The sequence below is a fragment of the Barbatula barbatula genome, assembly GCF_947034865.1.
Source record: "Barbatula barbatula genome assembly, chromosome: 12".
NCBI lineage: Eukaryota > Metazoa > Chordata > Actinopteri > Cypriniformes > Nemacheilidae > Barbatula > Barbatula barbatula.
Window position 1 is genome coordinate 9,765,931 of NC_136775.1, and position 20,077 is coordinate 9,786,007.

General features: G+C 39.3%; 1 protein-coding gene across 7 annotated transcripts; it reads left to right on the forward strand.

The window, feature by feature from the left end:
• Positions 1-162: 162 nt before the first annotated feature.
• adam15 (ADAM metallopeptidase domain 15) lies at positions 163-18,152 on the forward strand. Of its 7 annotated transcripts, none has more exons than XM_079469691.1 (25): positions 163-756; positions 2,124-2,218; positions 7,294-7,370; positions 7,485-7,563; positions 7,661-7,737; positions 8,012-8,219; positions 8,414-8,479; positions 8,576-8,647; positions 9,649-9,818; positions 9,907-9,991; positions 10,121-10,269; positions 10,354-10,531; positions 10,664-10,756; positions 10,989-11,184; positions 11,298-11,406; positions 11,509-11,704; positions 11,789-11,866; positions 12,126-12,237; positions 12,333-12,480; positions 14,700-14,808; positions 15,535-15,600; positions 15,781-15,861; positions 16,801-16,885; positions 17,011-17,162; positions 17,339-18,148. In XM_079469691.1, the coding sequence occupies exons 1-25, from the start codon at positions 591-593 to the stop codon at positions 17,528-17,530; spliced, it is 3,039 nt and encodes a 1,012-aa protein (XP_079325817.1). In that variant the 5' UTR covers positions 163-590; the 3' UTR covers positions 17,531-18,148. The 7 variants fall into 7 exon arrangements, with proteins under 7 accessions (XP_079325817.1, XP_079325819.1, XP_079325821.1 ...); XM_079469693.1 differs by having other exon boundaries at positions 16,801-16,869; XM_079469695.1 differs by lacking the exon at positions 16,801-16,885 and having other exon boundaries at positions 17,339-18,152.
• Positions 18,153-20,077: the final 1,925 nt, after the last annotated feature.

The following is a 20,077-nucleotide window of genomic DNA, read 5'->3' on the forward strand; positions in this document are numbered from 1 at the left end:
TTAGGGTAAAATAAGACAGTGACTTTGACCCAAAGCATAGTGCGTCTATTATTAGGATACTATTTCTTAAAAAATATGCCCGATGCATAATGACCATGGCACGGGATGTGAACCCGCCCGGGCAGCAATGAGTTAAAGCAAAGGAGGAAATCCTATCTGGTTGGTCACACTGAGAAATACGATTTTACTGCCTCATTTTAACAGGCGAGCGGACGGATTGCGCACTAGGCTATATTATTCAGCCCACAGAAAGCGTGTAGTACAAGCTTAGTAGCCTACATGAACGGATCGTTTCAACCGCCTCACTAGACATCGGAACGGGCGAAATACAGAGGCCATTATCAGCGCAGGAACAGAGCAGAGGTTTGCAGCAGTATGTTGGTTCGCCTGACGGGACCCACACTGGGCCGGGAACCCGCTGACAGAACGGACCGCAGTTCGGCATTCAGCAGGTGAATGGCCAGGTGCGCGTTCACGTGTGACAGATCACGATCAGCGCCTGTGCTCGCGGACCGCTGCGAGCGGTCTTAACGTGATTTCACCGCCATCTCAAGTTCAAAGGAAGACCCAAAGTAGTGCGTCACTGGACCATGAAGCTGCTTCGTCAGTTGTCGAGCTGTTTCTTCAGAACCTTCATCACGGTTATTTTGTGCGAGACCGCACCGCTCGTGATGTTCAGAGGTTCCTCAACACTGACCCTCAGCAACAGCAGCTTCTCCCTGCAGGATGAGACGACCACTCACTCTTCTCACAGTGGTATGGGATTGCTATTATCATTTAAGGAATAAATCGAGGAGGACAATATTATACGCTCTTAAAAATAAAGGTGTTTAAACGGAATTATAATGCTATAGAATAACCATTTTGGTTTATCAAAAAACCTTTCGGTTAAAAGCCCGCCTTCAAAATAACACATTTTCTTACGTACTTGTAGTCTGTAAAACACTCTAAGACACTATAAATAATCGTTGGTATTATCTTTTAAGAGTATTAATACAACTTTAAGCTGTTAAATATAGGCTTCATTTATGCCTTTGACAAAGACTGACTATTCAGAACATTTTATGAGACTGTTATAGTAAACCAAACACTGCATGAGTCTATAAGACATCAATCAGTCTTTTTTAAGACAGCTGTGTCCTAATATTTGCACTGCGGGTAAAGTTTTCTCTAGATCTTTATTTTTGAAAATGTGTTTATGTATAATTCTCTGACTTCTCTCTCTATTTTCATAAAGACATATACTGTATTCATACAGAAATAACATGCCTATTCATACAGAAATAAACAGTCCAGGTTGTTCCTAAATATGCATTCACTCTCTGACAGAATCACATGACGCAAAAACATATCATACCCTTTCAGAGTACAGAGTGGACAGCGTATCTCTAGTTTAAAGATGGTATTGTACCCACCAAAGCTTCATATTTCTAACCGTGCTTTTAAAATACAATGTAGGAATTCGTTTTTTTACCTTACTTCTGAATCTAACATACTGTTATGTCAATGTAATCTGGGTTGCTGGAGAAGAAGCTGATTCTAAACAAAACATACACATCCTAACCATGCTTCTTTTTAATTCGTATGGACGTTTTCCTAATCCAAGTAATTGTGAACAGATTGTTAAGAATTCTGGAACTATGCTGGTGTGGCTTCCTCTGGATGTACCCAGTCTTAGTTTTAGTGCGTCTAGCTTTTTATTGGCTGAGACTGGCAGTATTTCAAGCTTCTGTTGCAAGCCAGCGCAGCGTACAAATGCTCCAACACAGCTGTCAGTTTTAGACTAAACAACAGCTGTGCTCACAACAGAGATGGCATAATGGTTATTACTCACTTACAGTTACAGTTACTGTGCTTGTGGTCGGAAAATTTGTTCATGACACAACAGTGATTTATATTTTGGAGAGAACAGCACTATACAGAAATCACAGCAACACAAGATAGTTCATTGTTTGAATTTTAAAACTTTTGTTATCGACATATATGCAAACCTATTAATTAAAGTTAACACACACAACGTTCTCCTTTTTATTCATAATGTTTTTCTGTAATAAGAACATTAGGACCAGAAAAACACATTTGGAATATGTATCGGTCATATGTATCGCATATCTACTCTACAGTCACCAGTCACAGAAGAGACATGAAGCCGCTGATGAAGACAAGGCCGTTTGCATTAGTGGATGGAGTTCGAAGAAGCCTGGGGGATGTTTTACAGGTGAGTCTTTACTAGAAAAGATGGTCAGTCAAGAGTTGAGCTTGGCTGCATCAGATATCTGATTTGTCTGGTGTCGCTCCCAACAAAATGAAAACTGATGTCTTATGAGTTTTGCCCTTTTATTGCCCACAAGTTGTTTAATCATGAGTGTGATTTATTGCCATTGTGAATAACATTCCTCATTACTGGAACAGGGAATAACGAGGGTGTGTTTGTATGTATGAACCAGAGAATGGGGGAATTTGGCAGGATGTGACTTCAGAGTAGCTCTCAGCTGCACAGGAAGTGTCCTTACCCTTAATGTTGCCTTCAGTTCCTCTCCTCTCAGATCATGCTTTATGTCAGGAAGTTTAAAGATGAATATCAATGCACCAGAGTTATTATAGTTTTGATTTTTAGTTTAATTTAATTTAATTAAAATCTAATAATTATAGCCAATTTAAAATATTAAGTTATTGTGTTAATTTTAGTTTTAGCAATCTTGGTATATGTTTGTCACGAGAGGCGTGGTGGAAGAACCCAATTGCAGGCAGCGTTGGTGATGAAGGGGTTAACAAGACTTTGATATATATACAAAACAGAAAACAAACACCCACGATGGGGTAACAAAACAAGAACAGGGGACACGATAAACTGATAAGAACTAAACACACTTGACAGGAACACTAACTACAAAATACCAGGACTAAACAGAATATACATTAAGACTATAAATAAACTTAAGTATCTTTAGGACAACGCTCCAAGGACAATTGACAAGGCTACTATGACGGGGTAACAAGTACAACGAACGAGCACAAGACAATAGACATGAGGGCATCTTATAGGAAAACTAACAAAGGAGATAACAATGGGCAGGTGTGGGTACTGAAACACTCAGGGAAGGTTAACGAGACAGAAGGGCGGGAAACACTGACGAGACACCAGAAAGCACATGGCAAGTCAGAATCAAAACAAAGCCATGTCTTTCTCACACAAAACCTAAGGCTATGCCATGACTCCGCTGTAAGACCAAGAATAAACATGACATGTTTTTGTCATTTTATTATTTATTGGTTTATTTTTTTATGTTGCTTTATAAGATTATACATCTTTATTTTATTTTATAATTAATTTTAATGCTTTTAACTTACTTCAGATTATTTTTGAGGCAACCTTTAAAATTTTCCTTGAGTTAAGTGTTTCCAATCATTTTTAGGTCAATATTTAAATTTAAGTAAAATAAAATAACCTTGCAATGCACATACCTCCTCCCTCCAGGACATGACCGATATGGCCCCCGAACCAACTAATCTTCAATTAGCTAGTTGCTCAGTCACTTCATCACTCTGATGTATGTCATAGGTGTTTCACTTTTGTCTACTGAAAAAAACTCCTCTGTGAATCACAGAAACCAAAGCAACGATGGTCTGTTTTTAGTTTGTTTTGCTAAGGAGAGGAAAGGCGGGTGACGGATTGGGAGGGTGTGTGGGGGTGCTTTACTGGACTTTACCCAATCCTCATCAACATGTTTCCATGGATACAGTCAGCTGATTATAATCAGTGTCCTGGATCTAAGCCAAAAAGTTCTAGCTTCCAACCATCCAGAGGAACTCAAGTCTACATTAAAAAGCGTTCTCTCAGACATATTTGATGGAGATGAACGTTAGTGCATTAGTTGTTCAAAACGTGTCCATTGTCCATGTCAACAGTCAGGTAGTTATTTTCTACAGATAAGAAGGAATTTGTGGGTGTTGGCAAGAGGACGGTATGGGTGTAACCGTAAGATGGAAATAAAGTGCTTTCCTATAATCAACTAACAAATTTAAATGTATCATTGTCGATGCTTAATCCTTTCATGCATGAATTATTTTTATTTTTCTGGAGCATGAAAAACAAGATATTTTTTCCACTGTAGTGACCTCTATGTGTAAATATTGTTGAATGTATTGGCATTAATCTTTCAGACAGCAAAACAATGAAAATAATTTTCTCAGCAATTTTCCATTGAAAGAAAATCTCTAATAAAGTCCTGAAAAACTGAGCAGTTAAGGAATAGGCAGACCTTGAGATCTGGAACAATCTCCATCCTCCTCTTCCCTTCCTTACAGTCTCTTTTTTTCTTCAACCTCAGCTCGCCTCAGTTAATGTACCCCACCCAGCATTCATCTGCTGCTGAGGTCATCACACTGAGAACAGCCTGCGCTTAGGGACATTACCTCAGAGAAAATGAGAAATTGTGGCATTTAAAGAGGGGGGGAAACAGAAATAGGGTGGAGCAGAGGGGAACAAATAGGGCTACAAAAACAGAGAAGCGAGAGCTTGAAAGAGAGGAGGAGAAGTGATGGTGAGTGTTAAGGGACAGTGTAAAGAGAACTTCAGATGTTACGGACAGACAAAGAGGGTTAGTGGAGATGGAAATAAAGATTGTGGAACATGTAAAGGTCAGAGAGATAAGAGATGAGAAAAATCAGTTAGAAATGGAAAAATAGGCACACGGACGGACGGAGAGTCATTTTTTGGAAGTCAGAAGCTTAAAGGGACAGTTAACCCCCAAAAACATTCTGTCATTACTCACCCTCAAATTTCTTTATTTTGATGAACACAGTGAAAGATATTTGGAAGATTGCAAACACCTACAAATCTCTCAGCTTACTGAGTCTTTCACTTTGTCTCCAATTTCTTTTTCAGACACTCAATAAAATCCACTTTTTGCAATAGACTGTTCAATTCAGATCTGTTTAGTTCTTTTTTCATCTTAACAGCTTTTAACAACTTGCCACCACAACTGACATGAGCAAATGCAAAAATGTCTAGTTTCGATTTCACAATAATAAATCTCTTATGTCTCTTGATATCATTCTAACACTCAAGTCATCACCTTGGCAACTGGTGTAGATTTACTGGATATTGACTATACAAAACGAACAAATAGATCAGATTTCATAATTTGCAAAATGAGTGGCGTTAGAGTTAGAGACACTAACAGTCAGCTTAAGAGACCGGATCTGCAAACCAGTTGTTTGAACAAAACTATAATTTCTGCCAAACCAGAATGAAAAAGAGGAGGAGACGGTAATCATTGAAGCACAAACATATACACACACAGTGTAGCTTGGCCCTGGTTGTTCAGAAACAAATGATCCATCCAGTCACAGCATACTGCAGATCGTTCCCACAACTTCATAGTGAAGGCTCTTTCCAAAACCATCTGATAGCAATGAACGTAAAGTCTACAAATAGATGTTTTGTGGAAAAGCTTAACAATGCAGGAACAGTCTGACAGTTGGATGTGGGTTTGGTTTTTATGAACAACGTAGATGTCGAATCCTGCGAGTGAGGGTATGTTTGGGTATGTGTAATTGCAGCTTTGAAAATGAATGCAGATGTTAAATGCTTATGGGATGTCAGTCCCATAACCTTCTGATGAACCATTTCAGCATCTACCAAGTACTCATAGAAAGGATGAGATCCGAGAGAGTGATATTTGAGAAGTATACTGTTCAATCTGGTTAAACGATGTGAAAATGGGAACATTTGTGAGATCTAAATTATAAACGCTCATTTTGTCCAATCGTTGGAATAAAAGTCACTAAAAGTGATTTAGAAATGGATTCTTTCTGAAAACAACCAGGTCCCGTTCTACATATATTTGTTATTGTAGTATATCCTGTTTTTATAAAAGGTCGGTTTTGGTCCTTGATTCTGATTGGTTGAGCCGAGTTCTAAGCCGTTATAATTTGTCATGGTCTGCTGGCTTTGATTATTTACGTTGGATTTTTATTAATTAAAAGTTATTTTATGTTCGCCGTTTCCTGTCTCCTTCCTTCCCTTTTATGGAACTTTGTCACATATATTAACATTAGTAAAATTGTGAATTACATTTCATTTAGATTTAAGATGTGGCATAAGCATTTACGGTACGTGATTACGTTAGAACTTGGAATGTTTACATTCAGAACTGCATGGGAAAAGAAAAAAAGAGATCACTAACTCTAACTGCCATGTTTTAAACTTAATTTGGCTGAAGTCAGACCAATTCTGACTGGCATGTAAAGAGACAGTTAAGCTGTTCAGAATGGCTGGTTTAGAGAAAGTTCAGATAGATCTGCTCTGATTTGCTGGGAGAACGAGAGGTCAATAATGTGAGCTGTTTCCATTAGCACGTTGGAGAAAAGCAGGAAAAGGCAGCAGCGATATAACAGGAAGCTGAATGGGGTTTCACTTTTTCATCAGGCTGCTAAATGTGTGTGTGATAGGAGATGTGATAAAGGCAGGAAAAAGTTCTTAAAACAGGAAGTGAGAAGAGAGACAGTGACAGATATGGTTTTAAAGGAGGGAAGTCTGTTTATAGCTCAGTTCTCCCTCTTAAATGAAGTATACTCTTTAAAATAAAAAATATTTTTTGGTTCCCCAAAGAACCATCCAGTCAATGGTACTTTTTCACGTTTTTACACTGCAAATAACATTTCGTGAAATTGAAAGGTTCTTCAGATGTTAAACCTTTATAGATTCTTATGACATCCTGTATAGCACCTTTATTTTTAAGGGTTTTTAATTCCTTTTTTTGTTTATATGCTAATGAATATTGAAAATAGATGTTTTGTTCTGTAATTTTAATGAAATTAGACTGTATGTTTTGACTGTAGACAGATTTTCTGTATTTCAAATACATTTGTTTTTCCCTATTTAGCAGATCTGGTTTAGATAAACAAAAATTTGAACTCATATCTGTGTGACTAAATAATGATGTTGTTTGTTTATGTATTTTACGTGTATGTATGATTTTCTGTGTCTGAAGAAGTATTGAAAGAAAGTTTCTTTAAGTATTTGGTGAAGGATTACTACTAGATATTTGGTTAGGCTAAATGCACAACTCAACAATCTAACACCATTTTCTCTCTCTCTCTCTCTCTCTCTCTCTCTCTCTCTCTCTCTCTCTCTCTCTGTCTCTCTCTCTCTCTCTCTCTCTCTCTCTCTCTCTCTCTCTCTCTCTCTCTCTCTCTCTCTCTCTCTCTCTCTCTCTCTCTCTCTCTCTCTCTCTCTCTCTCTCGCTCTCTCTCTCTCTCTCTCTCTCTCTCTCTCTCTCTCTCCAGACTGGTCACCCTGATAGACTGCAGTGTGGTTTAGAGGTGGGAACCACCTTGTATATCCTTGATCTGGAGAAAAACGAGTAAGTAATCTGTCTTCTTAAACAAGGGCCAGTAAGTTTATACATCCACATAAAATCATCAAATTTGTTTGTATTGGGTTCTGTTGACTCATATTTTTATTGTAACCTCTGCAGAGATCTTTTCCCAAAACCACCGAATGTTTTCTATTACCTGCCAAATGGAACCGGAGTGTCTATGGATCAAAACCCAGTGGTAGGTGAACCCTCCACATGCTGGTACATGTTTATTACAGTACATAATAATTGAATGCTTCATTTAATTCTAATTACCTCCCACCACTTTCTTTCAGGTTCACTGTTACTATCATGGATCAGTTCAAGGTTTTTCTCAGTCCCGTGTAGCTCTCAGCTCCTGCTCGGGGTTACGGTAACATTTGCTTATGCTTTTCAAAACTCCAAATGATGCAGTTCCTTTGTTATTATAAATCTCATTGACCACCCAGTAATGTTATTCCTTTGACCCGTGACAGCAATTCATATTGCACTCGAGTTTCTCATCCTGTTTTGCTTAAGGGCCATTCAAACAGAAGGATGAGTTCTTGTATTCCGGCTGTAAAATGTAAAAAAAATTGGTGTATGTATGTAGTCAATAAAACTGACATGAATGAATATTTTTTAATGACACATTTATCTCTGTGTAGAGGAGTGATCATCATTAACGCCACGCTGAGCTTTGAGCTGAATCCCGAGGAAGAAAAGGGTGATAGAGATGAAGAAAGGAGTGGAGAAACGGAAGAAGGGTGGATGCATGTCATCTACCTGACCAACACGCAAAAATATGAGCCTGGAGGCTGTGGAGTTTCACAAACCTCTATTCCTCCCATTCAGATCATTCCAGAAACACACAGGGTGAGCGAGATGTTTATGTATGTATGTGTGCATGTTTGTGTATTTTATTCTGGGATAACAAGAATAAGTCTACAGTAACTGTGCTTGTGTATGTGTTCAGACATACGGTACAAAGGTGTTTACTGTCAATGTATTGATAGGTATTTGTATAATTAAGGCTGTTGATCTCATGATCTGATGTCCTGTTGTCACAGAGTAAGAGAGACATTATCTCCGAGACCAAATACATTGAACTGGTGCTGGTTGCAGATCATAAAGAGGTGAGAAAAGATAGGTCTCTTTTGCCCTCTGCTGGTGCCACTACCGCATCACAGGTACTCCAACTTAATTTGAAATCTGGCTCCTTTCTATTACAGTATGTGAACTATCAGAAGAATAATAAAACTATCATCTACCGTATGCTGGATGTGGCAAACCAAGTAGACTGGGTAAGTTTTATGACATATGTAAATATGTATTAAAGGCGGGGTGTCCGATTTCTCTTAGCCGTTGTTGATGTTCAAATCACCAAAACAAACATACCCCTGCCCCCATCTTTCGCTTTCGTAAGCGCTCGGCTCGACTAATGTCCTCCTTGTGCACTGTGCACAGTGCGGTTTAAAAGACTAAGACCACATTAAAAGCCAAATGTAAAAATGTCATTTAAACGCAAAATGTTTTGTATTTTATATATTAAACAAAGACGAATATGAGATAAGTAAGATTTCGTCAGGTCACTAACCAAATATGAGCACATTGACCTTGTTAGTACTGTATATTTTCATATAATACTGGGGTAACATGGGCCATCAGGTTTATCAACTTTCCACTAACATTTGGTATTTTAATTATACATTTTATCGAATTTAAATTTTTATTAAAGTGTTGTTAAAAAAGTTGTTTTTTATATTGCCATCTCTATTTGAAAACAGGTTACTTTACATATATTCTTACATTTACATTTACATTTATTAATTTGGCAGACGCTTTTATCCAAAGCGACTTACAAGTAGTTTTATACAGTGGCACATTACTGCAGAGCAATCAGGGGTAAGGTGTCTTGCTCAAGGGCACTTCAGTCATGACCTGCTGGCACTGAGATTAGAACCGGCAACCTTCTGATCACAAGCCCAACGCTCTTAACCATTAGTAAAATGATCTTAATCTGACTTTTGCAGCAAAAATGTAACTTTGATAATAAATCATTCAAGCTCAAATAATGAATAATTTTTTTTAACTTACCGTTGTACATTTGCGGTTAGATGACGGTTTTAAAAACAAATGTTTTATGCATATGCTAAATAAACAGATTTTTGGTTATTTTAACCAAATAGTAATGAATTGCACCTTTAAATAAAAAAGTAAAATACAAGTGTTTTCAGACCCCGTTTATCTGGAAGCATCAGTGTGTTTTGGCCTCTGTCACTAAATGTGTACATATCTGTCTCAGTTCTACCGACCACTGAATGTTCGGGTGGCTCTGATGGGTTTGGAGATCTGGAGTGACCAGGATAAGATCAAAGTGGATAAAAGTCCCACTGACACTCTAAACCGCTTCCTGGAGTGGAGAACCAGAGAGCTGCTGCCACGACTACGCCATGACAACGCACAACTGATCATGTTTGTATAGATGCATTGTGGGAAATGTGGGCACATTGTGATGAGGTTTTAAGAGGAAGTAATAATTGTATGTGTGTTTATATGTCAGGGGTGAGTCGTTTGACGGGACAACGGTCGGCATGGCATCTCAGTCCTCCATGTGCTCGAGGGATCGATCTGGAGGTGTGAACGTGGTGAGAGGACTCTTACATTTCTTACATTAGATGATGTAAGGCAGACTATTACTATAAATTTCTTTTTTTTGTGAAAGAATTAAGTCATATTTTAGTATTCACGTGTGTTTAATGTTGCTTGGGCCATAGGATCACCTAGTGAGTGTTTTAGGAGTGGCCTCCACGGTAGCACACGAGCTGGGTCACAACCTAGGAATGAGTCACGATACAGCTGACAGAAGCTGCCTTTGCCAGAACGAGCCTCGGCTCGGGGGATGCATCATGGAACCATCCACGGGGTAAGTCTGTGATCACATGATGGTCTTATGTCAGGCTTGCTGGTGGTGGCCGATGCTTTACACAAGAAATGCTCCCATGTGCAGGTTCATGCCCGGTCAGCTCTTCAGCAGCTGCAGTGAGCAAGATCTTTCTCTCAGTCTGCTGCATGGGGGCGGGATGTGTCTGTTTAACATCCCCCAGCCGGAGAGTCTTCTGGGAGGTCCACGTTGTGGGAATCTGTACATGGAGAAAGGAGAGGAGTGTGATTGCGGCCTGTTGGATGTAAGAAACAGCAAGTGTATAAAGTAGAAAATTCACTCATTACATTTTTGTATTATTTACGCACCCTTGTGTAATTTGTCTGTAAAGTAATTTTTTGCAATCCGTTTCCTGTGTGTGTGTGTGTGTGTACAGGAATGTAATGATCCCTGCTGCAATGCTAGTACGTGTAAACTGGTTCCAGGCGCTCAGTGTTCATCTGATGGCATCTGCTGTGAGAATTGTAAGGTGTGTAAGTGTTTCTAATATTAGACACATTTAAAAGTGCTGCTGTTGTTGACACTTACATTTGGCAGACGCTTTTATCCAAAGCGACTTATAGTACAATGCATTGCACTATACATTTGTTTCCAATTATGTGCAATCCCCTGGGATCGAACCCACAAACTTGGTGTTGTTAACGCCATGCTCTTACCACTGAGCTACTGGGATCATATTCATTAAATCTTTCTCTTATCAGCTGCGTGTGGCAGGGTGGGTGTGTCGGGAGCCTTTGGGAGAGTGTGATTTGCCGGAATACTGCACAGGCACATCCCCCTACTGCCCACCCAATGTGTTTCTCCAAAATGGAGAGACATGCAAAGACAGCTCCTCCTACTGCTACGGCGGTATGTGTGCCAGTCTGGACACGCAGTGCCAGATGCTATGGGGACCCAGTAAGTGACACACACTACACAGGGATAAATCGAATGAGCTGATCGCTAGCTTTGTGTCGTCAGAAAAGTCTACATAATGTTTGTGCTTTTTCTATTTTCCCTGCCCCTCTTAGACTCCACCCACGCACCTCCTATCTGCTTCTCCTCTGTAAATAAACAGGGCAATAAGTATGGAAACTGCGGTCAGATGGCCAACGGTTCTTACATCGCCTGCGCAAAAGAGTACTCAACTTTAAACTCATGATTCAGACACGATTTTGAGAAATTGTGCTTTATTATCTACATACTGTACTTTAAAATGTGATATTCTCCTGTTGTGTTCAGGGATGTCCATTGTGGTAGTGTCCAGTGTCAGGGTGGGAGTGATCGCCCCCTGCTGGGCTCCAATGCTGAGATTCTGACCACGAAGGTTAAACTAAACCAGAGTGACTTTACCTGTCGGGGTACCTATTTTAATCTGGGTGATGATGTGTCTGACCCAGCCATGGTGTCTCAGGGGACGGCTTGTGGACACAACAAGGTAAATGTCCACTTTCTGTACATGTACAAATGTAAGATATTATATTATATACAAATATTATTTATTAAAACATTGAATTCTCAGGCATGTGTGGACCAGCGATGCCAGGACATTTCCATATTTGGTGTTGAGGAATGTCGCAGGAAGTGCAATGGCCATGGGGTGAGCAGGAGGATGGGGGATGGGGGGTTTGACCTGTGTTTTGACTTGCATTTTGACTTGTATAACCATATAAGGTTTTGCTTATAGTCAATGTTTTCTTGTACAGCTACTTTGTAACAATGAAAATTGTAAAAAAGTGCTATATAAATGAAGCTGACTTGACTTGATGAAATGTCGGTTTTAGAGGATTTATTGCAGGTTTATTGCAATGTATTCTCATCTCTCGCTCTCTTTCGTATCTTCAAATGTTTGTGTGTAGGTGTGTAACAGTAATAAGAGCTGTCACTGTGATCTGGGCTGGGCTCCTCCTGACTGCAGATACTCTGGAACCGGAGGCAGCGTAGACAGCGGCCCCGCTCGAGCACCAAGAGGTCCAATACTCACGTCCTCACACTTCACATTAGAGTCATGTTACATCATTTGTTTATATTGATTTGTCTGTGTGTTTTCTGTTCGTTGTATACAGATTCTGATCCTGCACGCGTGGCTCTGCTAGTCATCTTCCTGTTTGTGTTGCCAGTCGTACTGCTGTTTGTCGCACTCCGCTTCCCCCGCTGTCGTCGAAGCCTTGTATATCTCGGCCACACTCCCTTCAACAAGGCTCGCCAGAGCCGGTAGGACAGACTGAATTACTTGATGACTGAATTTATTATAGCAAATGATCATTAAATGATTTTTTTCAGAACATTCTTATAATAGAAGAAACCTTTTTGCAAACCTATATATTAACACATATCTGAATGCTACAACTATGCTGTTTTTTACTCATAATTCAGTGGGGTCTCTGTGGCATATATTGAATACTATGTGAAAGAGGAAGATCTCCGGAGGTATCTGTGAACGTAGAACTTTTGTTTGTAGTGTTAAATAGTCTGTATGGTAGCGGTAGCATCCGAAATTCAAGAGTTTACTAAAAGTCCCTTAAAGGTCCAGTCAGTAATATCTAGAGGCAAGGTAGCGAATTGCAACCAACAGCTCACTCCGACCCTCCCCTCCCTTTCGAAACCCTACGGCGGCTGACAGAACATAGCGAATTAAATGTAAGGAGACCCGTGGTGTATGTAGATAGAAATCGTCGTAGCGTCGTCTAAAGCATTTAAGGCGGCACAGCGCTAGATCATTTTATTGCAACTTAAATATTGTTGTATTTATGTCTTCATAGTAATAAATAAATCATATTAATACTGTTTTGTAGAAAATTGCTGTTGACATTATCACCTGAAAGAGTCTACTGGCTCCACTAGCGCTGCTGGATCTATTTTTTCTGTTCTACCTTAAAGCATCCGGAAACTCGGACTCCTACGACTACCGTCACTTGCACATAATTTTTTATTGAAATGATCGTAATTGCGATGATAGTGTTTGTAATGCTTTTGACAGAAAATTAACAGAAAAAAGAAAAGGGATTTGTTGAAGTCACGACTACGGATGGTATGCGGCTGTCTGATGCGGTATTGTTTGGTTCCGCATGACAATCAACTGAGTGCTTGTGCGTTTGTCCTTGCGGTTTCCCCCACACATCAGGATTTCTGATCGTAAATATTCACCTCCGGTGTTCTTCCAATCAGGTTCATTCACTCTTAACACACACCACAGGGAAATCTGATAAGATAATCTTTAGAGCCATTTGAGATGATCTGTCCGAAGGGCAGATATCGCCCCGAACACCTTACAGTTCTGTCTGGATGAGAATTGTTTGTGTAGTCTTAAATGTTTAGACACCCTCCGGTTAGCTCTCTAGCTCTCACAGTTATCTGGTTTCCTATCGCAAACAGTACCCGTGTAAGGATTTCAGCTGTTTTGTGTAGAGTAGATTTAGATGAACTCTTCGGCCCTGGTTTTCTTGTCTTTAAAGGTCCAGTGTATGAAATTTACCAAATTGCAACCAACTGCTCACTCCACCCTCCCTTTTGAGGCACTACGGTGGCTGACACTAAGACATTGTCACGTTCTACGTGTATTCATGTATTTACGAAATTTGCTCTGTAGATCAGTTTGTCCTTTTACACCTCTGAAGACATAGTTATGTTCATTATATTGTATTTCTATCAGTAGATCCCCCAAAAACACATTTGACCTTTAAATGTAAATTTCATGTGAGAAGTATGTGTTCTGATTAATCTGTGTATAACAAATGTGTTTTTACTAAATGTGTGTGCTAGGGTTGTTCTGATACCGATACTAGAATAGGAAATGCCACCAATACAACATATAATTCTGGTATCGATGAGTACTTGAATCCATGTACCGATCCCGCTAGCTTTGCTTAACGCTGCAAATGGGAAATCACATCTTCTTCGCTGCTCAAAGTGCAAACACAGTAAGTTGTGCTGTGTCATCATGAGCAACCACTGTTTGAGAAGAAGACATTAAAATGTGCTAACAGTATGTCCGCTGTTTGGCAGTATTTCCGAGTGGACTAACCAGCCAGAAAAACTGCGTCTTAAGAAAAATAAATTATATTACTGTCAAATCCGTCAGATAATAAAAATACTCTAGTTCGCTGTATGTATTTGTTCATGTTTTATTAAGGGATAAGTCTGGAGCAGACCATAAAGTAATTATATCAATTCATACAGGACCAGTAGTATATACACACCAGTATAGAGATACACACCAAAGTATCAGATCAGTACTCTGTATCGGCCGAGACCCTGAGCCCAGGTATCGGGAAGGGAAAAAGGGTATCGGAACATTTCTAGTGTGTGCATTATATACAGTAGGATGGCATGTGTATATTTGATGCAAGATATTCAGTATAAATCTTCATGACGAAACAGCCTTATTTTCTTCATGTATGAACATTTGTTGTTGTGTTGTATTTTTGCCACAGAACTCCTGCTATGGAGCTAGCAAATGCTCGAAATGGAGATCAAGTACAGCCGCTCAGATACCAGTGGCCCCGCCAGAATGACATTCCTCTCACACGGGCTATTAACAAGGTACAGTTTACACATCATCAGGGACGAGACCACCCCTCCAGAGATGGATTGAACAATCTGAGCTCTGCCGAGAGACTGACCCGATCCGGATGTATTATTTGATTACTGAAACATGATTTACTGATATAGATTCTTATTGAGGTTCAACTTGTTTAAAGAAAAACTGATGGGAAAAAGCTGGCCATAGCTGTACAATGTATATAAATGTGGATCTTTAAGGATTATTGTTTATTATTTATCTTTAGTAATTATAACAGAGGCACATTTTCAGTTCATAATTACAGAAGATCATTATTGGGAGGTCACAGTGTGGTGAGAAACAACGTTTATTGGTCTGTAGAGGACACCTTTCTGTGTTTTACCCCTTGCTGTGGTTTAAGTTGCTGTGGAGGGTCTTACTGACTATAATCAGACCCATGAAAGAACTAACAACGGTTTAATTTTTCACTAAAACTAAATATTAAAATGCTTTTGCACTTTGTAACACATGAGTTGTTTCCTACTAAACATAAGAACCACAGCATATTCAGAGATATTCAGATCTGTCTGTCTGCTCTTATCGTAACAATGCCACAGAAGCAGGAAATCTTCCTCTTTCGTTTTTCTTGGTTTACTGCCATACCTGCGAACTCCTAACAACTTGTTAAACTACCTTTTCTTATTGTAACCTGCATGTGCTTGTATAAGTCTGCCATCGTCTGCCATACACCTGTCTGTTGTTGTCAGATTCAGCACAGGCCTGCTGCTCCAACTAAACCTCTTCCGCCTGATCCTGTCTCTAAACCAGCTCAGGTAAATCTGATATCTGCTAAACAAGGTTTATAAGGTATTCAGAGGCATTGATGGTTAGAAAAGTGCTTGTTTGTAACTGCGTATGACATTTATTCTGGTCAGTTGAGCCGGTTTGTCATCGCATCGGTGTGTGTTAAACACAAACAAATGCTGTTCTTGTTGCTCTTTCTGGTTCTTCAGTTGGCAGGGCACTGGCCCGCTCCTCCCACCAAGCCCCTCCCTCCTGACCCCGCCCCCTCAGAGAGCAAGCTGCCGTGCAAGGTAGAGGGTGCACTTGCTGCAAGTTGCTACCTTTGATTTGTGGTTTAGCACAGTCATTTACTTAATGTTTAGTGTATTGTTTGAAAAGTTGATACCTTTCAAACTCAATCCACATCTGTGTCTCTGTGTGGTTTGCATGTATAGTTGTGTTTGTGTCCTTGTCATTTGAGATATTATGATATGGGGTTTTGTGTGTCTGGTTTTTGTGCATGTGATTGGGTTGATGGTTCCTATGTAGAACTGTACTGTGGATAGCTTGTGGTCCGTGATTTGAGACTGAGGGAGAACAAAAGGGTTATTTGGATCTGGATATTTTTTACTGATTAAAAACACCTTGAATATTGTACCATTGGACCAACTATTTGGTTTGTGTGTACAGTCAAATTTAAGTGGTGTCTGTTACTTTTAGAAATACCTTTCTTACTTATCGATCTGTACACACAATATATACAAATATGTATTACTAAATATACACCCAAAACCTAAAGTACATACAGCTCTGGAAAAATATTAAGGGATCACTTTAATTCTACATTTCTATATGTATTGTGGTCATTTAATTCCATTGTTTGTTGAATTCCAAAAAAAGCTATTGTCACCCTACAGCAATGTATAAGTTCTAAGAAACAAAGAATGACCACTTTACCTAAACACACCTACAGTAAACCTAAAATAATTTTTAAGTTGTCTCCTAATTTTTGTCCAGAGGTCCCTCTAACTCTCCCAGTCATTGTGAAAACAGAATATTTGATCACCTTGGATGACTCAGAAAAATCAGTATCTGTGTAGTGCATGCTTAATTTAATAGGTCTTGGATTGATTTTGTGATTTTGTGAAAGTCATGGTTGTCGTAATTTGGAAATCGGAGAGGAGTAAAATGGGTTGGTTGCAAGTTAGCCTGATCCGCCGCCCTACTTTTTTCTATCACTGCACCTCCAGCCCACAAGAACACGACCGGCTGCACCAAGCAAGCCCCTCCCCCCAGACCCTGTCCTCTCAAACCGACAGGTATCACCACAGGAAAGTGTAGCCTGCTTTTGTGGTTGTTTGTAACAAGTTTCTATAAATCTTTTAGAAAACCTGCATGAATCCTTTTTTTGAAGTTTTATGAAACATCAAAAAGATTTGACTAACTTTCTCTTGTTTCAGAACCCTGTTCCTCCCAAACCTCCAGTTCCCAAGAAACCATTGCCTATGGATCCCTCATCTCAGTCTCCTCCACTCACTCTGCTGGGACAAGCATCTGCATCTTCATCACCCTCTTACTCACAAAACCATGGATCCGCAGCTGCACCCGCCAGGTGGGAAAACTGATGTTCATGTAAAAAAATTATTCTCAACTAATTCTAACTCTATTTTAGTTTTTTTTATGGAATTTAACCGTTTTTAACAGATTTATGTTTTTTTGAAATACAGTCAAAAAACATAAAAAAAAAAAACTCTGCTTAAAATCTGACATATTTTTCTGTTTGCGCAGACCTGCTCCCCATCCGCCTATACGGAGGCTACAGCACCCTGGAAGACCCCGTCCTCCACCCCCAGTGTAGCCATTAAGGGTGACCACTGGTCTGATGTTGATACGCTGTGGGCCCAAGGCGGAACGTTGCGTGATGGAGACTTGCACAAAATTTGCACTGACCTTCAGAAAGGACTTGACTCTACAACATAAACAATCGAGGTGACACCTGAAGACAGAGTCTTATGCTGGATCACTAGTAAAACTGAGAACTTACTCTGAAGCTCATTGCTCATGAAGAGGACTTGGAGACTCATGCTGGTGAAATAAATATTTTCAAGACTCGTTTAAGAGTGGACATACATTCCATTTAAAGTGTGAATCAGACACTCAGCTCTACACATGGGCATCGGATGTAACCGAATGATGCCTTGAGAAAAGAATCTTGATGTCTCCTCTGAGATGCTATATGCATGCTCGATTGCCTGCCTATCGATGAACAAATCTTCACTATAGAATCTCTTTGGTGCCTAAATACTTGTCCATGATGCTCTACAACACTCAAACCAAAACTCTAGAGCTGTGAATGTTTGTGTGGAGGCTAGTAAAACAGCTCATCTCAGTACAAACATTTTTAATCTTGGCCTCTGTACGTCTGTGTCTTATATGATGAAAATTGTGAATAGAAATGCTGCTGAAGGGTCAAAGCTGATTGGAGGATGAACATATTGCCTGTTCAAAGCACTGAAGAAGAAACTGAATATATTTAAGTATATTTTAAATGATGTACTATTTTTAGGCAATAAACGTGGGATCTATTTTTACAGTTTAACCTATGGTGTGTGGCAAAATTCCCTCCAAATGTAAATTCTTCGGGGTCCACAAACCCATTCACAGTTTCTTACACTATATCAGCAACCAATACAGTAATAGTTTTGTATTTTTATAGCAACATACTATTTATTTAAACAAAACCACCAAACCTTCATAAAATATAATTGTTTTAAAGGCAGAGTAGGTTATCCTGTTCAGAAACGTTTTTGGTCATGCTGGTTGGAAGTCTCTTAACATCCTGATAGCAATCAATAAGTAAAGTAAAACATTGGTATTTGTATAATTATATATCCTCTGTGAAAGGCATAGGGTCGTTTGGACCAATTACTTTCCTCGGTCCGAGGGCAATGATACGTCATGTGTATATTTTCAGTCAGCGTATTTTGCATCCCACTGCGCATCCTGTCCGTGCAGACATCATACGTCATCAGAGCGGTCATGTGTGATGTGCAGGCAGCGGGACAATGGCAGACAGAGAGCAGGTACCTGGAGATGTTTGTTATTGTAGTAATGTAATTCACTTTGTACTGTAATGTTTTCTCACCGGTGAATGTGACATAACTTCACCGGAACTGATCCAACAGCTTCTGGTCTGTGCTCCGGCTCATGTTTTTTGGAGGCGTCGTGGCTTTGGATGGTGATTTTCAAAATGATCTTCTCCGCCTTTAATGTTTTTCCATTTCTTACATTTTCTAACTATGGTAAAACACATTTTATGTATAGGCTACGTTATGTATAGCCTCTATTTGTTGTTGATAGTCATCTTCCTTTCGACTCATTCATCAACAAATCTTCAGTAAATACTGGAAAGTAATTTAACCTTTCACTTAAATGACCTTAGTCATGCAGACACTGAATTATGTTACAGTTATGTTTTTTTTATAAAGAACTGATTCAGATGTTAAAACAAGTTCACACAGAATGTTCTCATTAAAATACTGAGATAGCAGGATATGGGTTAACCACAGTGACATCTGAGTTCTGAAGTCCCCAAAGGTCCAAAACAAACCCTCATGATTTCCTAAACAGGAAAATTAAGAGTTCTCCAGATTGTAATAATGCAGTATGGTTTCATAATATCTCGAATCTGCTCACAGTATTGTGACATGAGTGACAGTAGGCTACAACGTAAAATCGAATCATATAAAGATGTGACGTGACTAGCAGAACTAGCTTTATAAACGTAATGCTTGTGGTATGATTGATAGATGCAAAGCATCGGGTCTGCTGCAAATGTATGATAGCAAGTGCTTAGTGTTGTCACCTTTGCCAGACAAGCACTCTTGAGTTTTATTGGATGTTATGTAACAATGACACAGCCTGTATACATCAAACTTCAGGAATACAATCTGTACTGCAATAGAGCGTTTTAGCGGCAACAACAAAATCAAACGTTATGTGTCCCAATTTTAACCTCTGGTCGACCTTCGCAAAGAATCAATAACTGTTGGGTAGCTCTAAATGAATTTAATACTATTCATATTAAATAAATCATTCAAATGAATTAATTTGAATATTTATGAAACATAAAATAAATTGTTTTAATAAAACCAAACAGAGACCAGAAGTTAACTTCGAGCCAGCGCGTGCGTCCGATGAAACATTCGATTAATTCCCAGACTCGACCAGTCATTCTCGTTCCTTCTCCGACTAAAGAAGGGATGAAATTGCTGCTTAATATATTTATGCCAGGTAACCACACAAAACCTTTGTCTTGAAAAGACCATAGTGACCCGACCATATAAAACGATGACAAGTTCATGACTTCATCCCAAGTAATATTAAGACAATGCAATATTGAAGATAATCGCTGACATCTACCTTAACGTTCCTTCAATTATGGAAATGTCCGCTAGCACATTTCCGAGGCCATCTACCGAATGAGACACGCATGTTGTAAATGATGTAAGCAACAGCAATGGTAAA